Source organism: Sinocyclocheilus rhinocerous, unplaced genomic scaffold (genome assembly GCF_001515625.1).
Source record: "Sinocyclocheilus rhinocerous isolate Xijiao unplaced genomic scaffold, SAMN03320098_v1.1 scaffold1295, whole genome shotgun sequence".
Classification (NCBI taxonomy): domain Eukaryota; kingdom Metazoa; phylum Chordata; class Actinopteri; order Cypriniformes; family Cyprinidae; genus Sinocyclocheilus; species Sinocyclocheilus rhinocerous.
Window position 1 is genome coordinate 1,775,228 of NW_015660499.1, and position 9,373 is coordinate 1,784,600.

General features: G+C 33.6%; 1 protein-coding gene across 1 annotated transcript in view; it reads left to right on the forward strand.

Annotated features, from left to right (window-relative positions):
* The window catches only part of LOC107725155 (multivesicular body subunit 12B-like), a 29,891-nt gene extending 22,584 nt beyond the window's left edge, over positions 1–7,307 (forward strand). The window contains exons 8-11 of the mRNA XM_016534321.1: positions 3,005–3,096; positions 4,319–4,374; positions 4,554–4,613; positions 6,268–7,307. Of these exons, the coding sequence (XP_016389807.1) occupies positions 3,005–3,096; positions 4,319–4,374; positions 4,554–4,613; positions 6,268–6,354 (295 nt within the window). The 3' untranslated portion in view covers positions 6,355–7,307. The remainder of the gene's footprint in view (positions 1–3,004; positions 3,097–4,318; positions 4,375–4,553; positions 4,614–6,267) is intronic.
* The last annotated feature ends 2,066 nt before the right edge of the window (positions 7,308–9,373 follow it).

A 9,373-nucleotide genomic window follows, 5' to 3' on the forward strand; every position in this document is an offset into this window, starting at 1 on the left:
CCCCCCCCCGTATCGAAAACGTACCGAACCGTGACACCACTGTGTCGTATCGAACCGAACCGTGAATTTTGTGAACCGTTACACCCCAAGTAAAAACACTTTGTTAAAGGGTTAGTTAAAAATGAAACTAAATGAAAATTAGCCCATGTTTTACTCACCCTCAAGGAATCCTAGGTGTATATGACTTTCTTCTTTCAGACAAATCCAATCGGAGTTATATTAAAAATTATTCTTGCCCTTCCAAGCTTTTTTTATTCAACAGTCCAAAAGTTTTAAATATGGATATTTTCTTTTTACAAAAACGCATGGATTCGCTACAGGAGGCCTTTATTCACCCCCCGGAGCCGTGTGAGGCACATTTTAATATGGATGGATGCACTTTATTTGACTATTTTTGGACTGTTGAACAAAAACACCCGCCCATGCCATTATAAAGCTACCATTATAAAGCTTGGAAGAGCAAGGACAATTTTTTATATAACTCCAATTGGATTCGTCTGAAAGAAGAAAGTCATATACACCAACGCCTTGAGGGTGAGTAAAACATGGGCTAATTTTCATTTTTGGGTGAACTAACCCTTTAATAGGCAGGTCCAGCACAGCATTCCTTATATTCTGGAATAAATGAGTGACACATTTTATTTCAGCATTCTTTGATGAATAGAATGATGAGTAGAATGTTCAGCATTAATTTGAATCTTTTGTAACATTATAAATGTCTTTTAATGTCACTTTTGATTAATTTAATGCATCCCTTCTGGATAAGCATATTAAAATAAGCAAAATAAGCAAAAAAACATCCTGTGTTCCATGATATAACTGGACTAATGAAACTATTTATTTGGAGTGTTTTCACATGCTACACTTGTGTAAAATGTGTACGTTTTCTCCCATACTTGATGTTTACGGGCTTGTTTGTGTCTCAGGATTTTGTACGCCCCAGGCGTTTCTCTGACACAAATGGGAAGTGTCTGTTCCAGCTGTTTCCCTCTCATGGTTTCCTCTCTGTCTGTCTGCTCTCTTGATACTGTCCATCCGTGATCTTGTTATATATAACAGGATACAAGTGCAGTGAAGTCACACAAGCAGAAATGCATCTCAATGAGGGAGTGGCCATCTCATCTGTGGCCCTGAAACACATGTCTGGACTCTTTCTCACAGCATTGCACAACAATTCAAGGGTCGTATCATGGAAAACGACATTATATATGACAGTAAATAACTTTATAATGTTGCAAAAGATTTCTGTTTCCAATAAATGTTTTTTTTTTGCAGAAATGTATGGTTTCCACAATAATAATATTTCACAATAGTACTGTTTTACTGTATTGTTGATCACAAAAATGAAGCAGAAGAGACTTCTTTCAAAAACATTAAAAAATCTTATAGAACCATAAACTTTTGAATAGGAAACATTTTAACATCGTGTACAACCACTATCCCAGACATCTATCTTTTCCAAATCACAAAGGGAGAATATCAGCTGTCCAAGACGACCAAATTCTATTTATATACAGTTGTTTTGTCCCTCGTGATGTGTGGAGTTTCCCTTGCAGCTGCCAGCAGAACACATACAGTACATACTGAAAACATCAACTGGGTAGAGCATGTGTCATGTGTGCGGTGACTTAGTCATGTTATGAGTGCGTTTAATGGTGGGTGTTTGCCATAAAGCCTAGAGCATTCTCTTGTTAATGAGTGGATCTGTGGTAAATGCACAGCTTTATTTGAGTGTGTGCTAGCAGCAGTTGCTTATGTGTAATCGCAAAAATGAAAGTTTCTAATGCATAATGTTTGTTTCCAAGTAGTTAGTTCAAATTAGTTCCCTGAACTAGTGGTTCATTGAAGATTTGTATTATTGATTGGTTTCAGGTTGAACCAACCCTGATCGGATACGTTTTTTAGGGGGAATTTGCATAGAATATGTTCTGGCCATTGTTGTTATTGTTAAAGGAACACTCCACTATTTTTGAAAATAGGCTCATTTTCCAACTCCCCTAGAGTTAAACAGTTGAGTTTTACCGTTTTCGAATCCATTCAGCCGATCTCCGGGTCTGGTGGCTCAAAAATAGTGGAGTGTTCCTTTAACTAAACCTAGTAAAAATAAATGTTGTATTTCTAATCAATCTATTACATTTTTCTATTTAAAAAAATTTTATTAATTAATTGAAATAAGATCAAATATAAGTATAAGATGAAAACTAAACCAAAAAGAGAGAGAATTGCCTTGGCAATCAACTGAAATAAAAGTTGAAGTTCTAAAATTACAAACTGAAATAAAAATAAATTATAGCTAAAAAAAAATAATAAATAACAATTACTAAAACGTAAAAAAAAAAATCAAAATGAAAACTTATTCAAAATATTAATGAAAAATATATAAATAATACTAAAACAAAAACACTGGTTCTTGCATGAAAAACAGCTACATGGAACGCAACATTTTTATTTTTTAATTTTTTTAATTAATGGTATTTTTAGCTTGTCACGCCATTATAAAACACAACACTCGTGACAGGATGCGTAAGATGTGCACAATGACCAAAGACATTTTTCTGAGCGGTTTTTACTTTGCAAGCTAACTAACAGCTAAAGCAAAGCACGTTGTTTGGTGTGCTATTTAAAGAACCGCCACTAAAAATATCTATATTTTTGACTTTCTTTAAAGCACAACTGCTAAAAATAAAGCTTAAAAAACTCAGAAAAATTCTGTGTTTAAAGGTTCTAGCATCATGAGACGAACAGTTTGTTTTATTAGGATGTAGATCTCAGCATGCAGCCTGTGAGACTGAAATATCACAATTTGCACGCCTGTGTTACAGACACAACTTTCAGTCATCAGTAAGGTTGTCAGTCAGATGACAGATTGGTAATGACATTTGGTCTGAAAAACAGCTGTGATGATACACAAACCACAGTGATAATAGTGAGGACTGAGAAGGAAGATACGTTGAATATTTATTTGATTAAGTGCTAATTGTTTTCCTTTTGTGTTTCTTTGCAGGCACATATCCATGACCCTGCCGGCATGTTTCAGAAAAAGCACAACCAGACCAGACTTTGAACACCAGAACTCCAACCTCTATGCCATCTCTGGTACCAAAACCTGACCCAAACTGAACGCCTTCAATATCACATGAACATTTAAATAGAGAGGACTGTAACATGAAACCACCAATCAGTGACAGAATGTTCTTAGAGCTCCAATCTAGAATTTGACATGCTTTTACAAATGAAAAAAATAATCACTTTGTTATAAAATAGAGAAAAAAAAAGAGTTTGCTTTGTAGGTTTACTCTATAAGTTAAAGTTAGAAAAAATAAGCCCTGATATTATCTGCATCAAGTATATCGGTAATATACACTACTGTTCAAAATTTGGGCTAAGATTTTTTATTTTTTATTTTTTTTAAGAAATTAAAACTTTTTATTCAGCAGGGATGCATTAAATTGATTAAAATGTCACACTTTTATAGCTTGAAAAAGATTTCCATTTCAAATAAATGCCATTCTTTTGAACTTTCTATGCATAAAAGTAACCAGAAAAAAATTAATCATAGTTTTCTACAAAAATATGAACATTGATAATAATCAGATATGTTTCTTGATCAGCAAATCAGCATATTAGAATGATTTCTGAAGGATCATGTGACACTGAAGACTGGAGTAATGATGCTGAAAATTCAGCTTTGTTCACAGAAATAAATTACATTGTACAATATATTAGAACAGAAAACAGTGATTTTAAATATAATTTTGTTTTATTTTTACTTTCTTTTTTTTATCAAATAAATGCAGCCTTGGTTAGTCAAAAATACTTCTTTCCAAAAAAAAAAAGTCAAATATTCACCAACCCCAAATTTTGAACAGTCGTGTATTATATATCAGATATATTGTGCATCTCTAGACTGCTTGAGATGAAGGTCAGTGCATGTAATAATCCATCAGCGCTCAGAGCGTCCGTGTGGATTCATGATTGCTGTCATTAGGGATGTAATAATAAACCCTTCTGGAGGTGGAATCTGCTTAACTCTTCCGGATGGTGTTCAGTGATGAGGCAGAATATCTCTCCTTCTGTTCTGAGCTCTCGTTTCTTACTGCACGCTTCTCGGTTTGTCACACATTCGTGGGAAAAAATGTCTCCGTTTTATTTACATGTATTCATTTAGCAGATGCTTTAATCCAAAGCCACTTACAAATCATTTTATTTCGTAGATGTCATCAGCCAATGATATATTAACATTTCGTGGCTTTTTGTGCAAGGCAAAGTATATTATGTCTGGTGAGCTCTGGTTAATACTGACTTTTTGACTTTTCAGCTATGGATGGAGTGCCTTTCATGATTTCGGAGAAGTTTGCGTGTGCCTCCAGTGATGTGAGTCTGATATCAACCAATCGCGTGCTTCATATGAACTCTTAAACACTCTGTAGAGCACCGTACTATTAGATGTAGATTTTGAAAGATTTTAGGTACTTAAAACTAGCATAAGAACTGACGTGGACAGTGAGGAGGAGTTTGTGGTGTTAGTCTGACAGTGTCTCTCTGTGTTTCAGCTGCAGCAGGTGGATCTAATGGGCATCAGAATCAAATCGCTTGCAGAGATTGAGAAGGAGGTGAGGATCTGTTGAGTTTCAACCATGACTAGTGCTAGTTTGTTTGTTGCTTTTGTTTCCAAGCAGGTATTTTCGAGCCGTGTAAATGCGAAAAAGTTTTCCGGTGCTTTATAAAAAGGATTACTCTAAATCTGATTGAATAAAGTCATGTGAAATATCCCTTATATGCACATCAATTAAATATGTATTCATTTTCCTAATATCCACAGTCAGATGTTATATTATAATTATATTAAAGGCCTGTTCACACCAAGAACCATAACTGTAATGTTAACTTATAAGCGTACGGTTTTAAAAAATAGTTGCGGTTTTGGTGTGAACAGACCCTTATGCACTTTATTTTTGGTGGAAGAATTGTTTATTGTGATTATTATCAGTAATATGTTTAATTATTTATTGGACATTGATGTTTTAACCTTTAAATGGGCAAAGAGGCAGGGCATTACAATCAATAATGGTTATTGATTACAATGGATATTTAAAGGGGTTTTAGAATGTAGTAAATGTTTTATTTAAATAAAGAGGTATTCAAATAAGTCCAGTTCAATTTCACATCAAATCTCCTCAACATTTTGTGTCTGTTATGTGTTTTTGTATGTTTATTATTCTCATGATGCTCAGTGAACGAATCAGGGTTATTATAGTTAACTAAAACCTTAAAAAAAAACGTACTTGTAGTAATAAATGTATTATTACAAGTAATTTAAATTTATTATTACAAGTAATTTATTACAAGTTTTCTTGTTACTTAAAATAAAATAAATGTTAACTAAAATAAAATATAAAAAGCTTAAACTTATTTTAAGCTAGTTGCCACTGCGACGTTTATATACAGTTATAACGTTAGTACTAAAATAACTCAAATTAATAAATAAAAACTATATAGACAAAATAACAAAAACAACAAAATTTTAAAAATTTAAAATTAAAGTGAAAACAAAATTGATTTAAATGAACAAAAAACTATAATAGTATAACGATTAGAACAAATATTGAACAATTAGAACAAATATTGCATTTTGCCTAATATATAATTTTATATATTTGCCTTAAATTTTATTTAATATAATTAGTTTTGAATAAATGTGACCCTGGAGCACAAAAGCAGTCTTAAGTCGCTGGGGTATATTTGTAGCAATAGCCAAAAATACATTGTATGGGTCAAAATTATAGATTTTTCTTTTATGCCAAAAACCATTAGGATATTAAGTAAAGATCATGTTCCATGAAGATATTTTGTAAATGTCCTACTGTAAATACATTAGAACTTAATTTTTGATTAGTAATATGCATTGCTAAGAACTTCATTTGGACAACTTTAAAGGCGATTTTCTCAATATTTAGATTTTTTTGCACCCTCAGATTCCAGATTTTCAAATAGTTGTATCTCGGCCAAATATTGTCCTATCCTAACAAACATACATCAATGGAAAGCTTATTTATTCAGCTTCCAGATGATGTATAAATCTCAATTTTGAAAAATTGACCCTTATGACTGGTTTTGTGATCCAGGGTCACAAATGGTACGATGTTGAATTCAGCTTTAGATCAGTGGAATCGTGAGCTGTTTTTGACTGATCCACTAGAGGTCAGTGTGTGCTGTGAAACTCTCTCTCAGATGGTGTTTAACTCTTTCTGTCTGTGTCTGTGTCAGTATGAATATAGTTTCCGGACGGAGCACAGCGCCGCGGCCCGTCTGCCGCCCAGTCCCACCAGAACATCTCTGGGCTCCGAGGCCTAACGCTCTTCTGGCTTCTGAAGACCTGATCTGAGCAGAGACTCTCTGAAAGTACAACTGAAACCCACTAGTTCGACAGACGGAAAAATAAGGATATTGTTCGCTTTGTTTGCATACAATTAACAAATATTTCATGTGGTCAAGTTCAGTCTCTCTTAAGTTGATGCTGCTTTTACCTAAAGAGCTTTGGATCTATCGCTACAGTGATCAAATCAAAACCACGACCGTGTTTCTTTTGTTATGCGACAAGTATTGCATCTGAAGTTGCGTTCTGACTTATTCTGGCTGCTGGACTGAGATGCTGTTAACGCAATGACTTTATAAAGGGTCACACTTGGACAAACTCTTATTTGAGCCCCAAAGTCTGTGTTCATGCGTCAAATGCATAGAGTTGGAAGAGTTCGGTTTTATTTAGATGGCAGTGACTGCATGACTTTAGTTTGTTTGGAAATGGAGCCCAGTTCACTGCACTGTTACAGGACTTCTCAAGCATTTCAATATTTTTGTGTTTGTCTGGAAAAAGAGATTAGAACAAAAACACTCCGACTTCGAACAAACCCTTGTACATAGACAAGCGACGATTCAGGAATGCGTTGTTTTAATATTGTGTTTTTCCCTTTTTGTCTTTGTAACGTCCCTCCTGAACTGATCTGTCACTCCAGTCACCACTGCTTATGTTTTACTGAGATTTTACTCTCTTTCCGTCTCATGTTATGATGTTGAAAGGTGCTCAAGTACTTGGATATTGTTTCTGCCAGTCCATTTGTGGCTTCTGACATTTATGGTGTTTTTTTTATTTTTTATAAACAAGTTAATATTTCCACAGTCATATTTCATCCCAAGATTTGAATAAATAAATAAAATTTTGCTTAAAACAAGCTATTTTTAGGACCAGAAAGATGTGACATTTTCATGAGATTGAAACTTATTTTATGCACAAATACACATTATTGTAATACGGAAAAAACAAAACATGCAACTGATCTAAATCATCATAAGTTCTGTAAAACAAATACTTTTTTTTTTTTTTACAGACTTTTTGATTTAAATTGTGTAGTTTTTCCATATCACATTAATTAATCTGGTAACACTTTATTTAAAGCCTTTGTGCATAATGCATTATAAAGGTATTCATAATATACGTCATAATGCATTATATCTTTTCATAAATAACTGTAACCAAAGTTAAAATGCATTATGATATTTGAAGGTTTGTTTGTTGTACTCCTCCAATGATTACAATTGTTGTAATTATACAATACATTATAATGTGCATTACGAGGCATAATTAATGCGTTACATCTACTTTTATAATGCATTTTATATAAAGGCTTCAAAGTGATACCAGACCTTCACTGTGAGACTTTAATCAAACACTCGGATGAGTTTTCGTTTTCTTACAGTGTGGATTATAATGTTCAAGCAGCTATATTATTGTTACATGTTCTAACCACTATTTTGACTGTTTTTAAATCTGAAATTAACCACAAATCTGATATTCTCTTCATGTCTGTGGCAGTCAGTAAACTTTCAAAACGGATTTTTCCGGCATCAGTCAAGCCTGTTTTTGACTCATTAGCAAGCCGTTTTTTATTTCTATTGAATATCATTTAAAATCCAAGAATTGGAACTGGAAAACCAGTCCCAGGTTTATACATCTAGGAACCAAAATTATAGTTTAAAATCATATCTGAAGTTGTTGTCCAAAATTACACGCTGATGTTGATGTCGATTTTTCATTTCATTCATTTATTTAACTGAAAGTCCCATAGGAATGCATGCAGAGTTATCTGTTTGTTTGTTTTTATTTTCAACATTAAATTGAGTATTTAATTCGCTATTTCATTGTACTTTTTCATCTAATTATTTAACGATTTTATATGAAGACTAATTTAAATGTTTAGGAATGTAGCTAGTATGTTTCCCCAATATTTTTTTTAATGTTATGTTGGGAATAGTTTAGTGTTTGGTCATGAACAAATACAATAAAACATGTTTAGTTACTGCACTGCGTAAATAATCTCCTGTTCACAATTTCATAAACCGTTTAATGTGTATCATCCAGTTCAAGTCATTGTTTTGCCTCTAGACGAACCTGCTGTGTGTTTGTCCTTTGCATTGTCAACTGATTAGAATTTTCTTTCTTGTATAAATGTGATTACCATTGTTGAATGCTGGTTGAATTTTGTGTTTTATTATTCTAAAGACTAAAAACTCTTCGTGCATTTTTATCAATGGATTAAAAAAAAAAAAGAAAGTTTGCTATCAGGTGTCCATATCTAAAGCTCCACCAAAATCTCTTTGTAACAATGTAATTTTCTTACAATGAGCTTTAAAGGAATAGTTTATCCAAAAATGAAAATTTGCTGAAAACTTACCATCAGGTCATCCAAGATGTAGATGAGTTTGTTTCTTCATCAGAGCAAATTTGGAGAAATTTAGCGTTACATTGCTCACCAGTGGATGCTCTGTAGTGAATGGGTGCCGTCAGAATGAGAGTCCAAACAGCTGATAAAAACATCCCAATAATCCACAAGTAACCCACACCACTCCAGTCCATCAGTTAACATCTTGTGAAGAGAAAAGCTGCATGTTTGTAAGAAAAAAATCCATTATTGAGACATTTTAACTGTTGGTTCCAGGTGAAATACAGGTCCTCTATGGCGTTATCCATAACATTTTTCATAACTTTGTCCAATGAAAAAATCATCTGGTCTGAATCAGGAGAGAAATCTGCACAGCTCAAGTGCCATTTACAAATGAAAGCATTGAAAGAAGGGGATGGACTTTTTCACTGGATGAAGCATTATTATGGATTATGGACTCGTATTTTGGCCAGAAGTGATGGTTTAATGTTAAAATGCCTTAATGTTGGATTTGTTTCTTTCAAACACACAGCTTTTGGCTTCACAAGATGTTAATTGATGGACTGGAGTGGTGTGGATTATTGTGAGGTTTTTATCAGCTGTTTGGACTCTCATTCCGACGGCACCCATTCACTGCAGAGCATCCATTGGTGAGC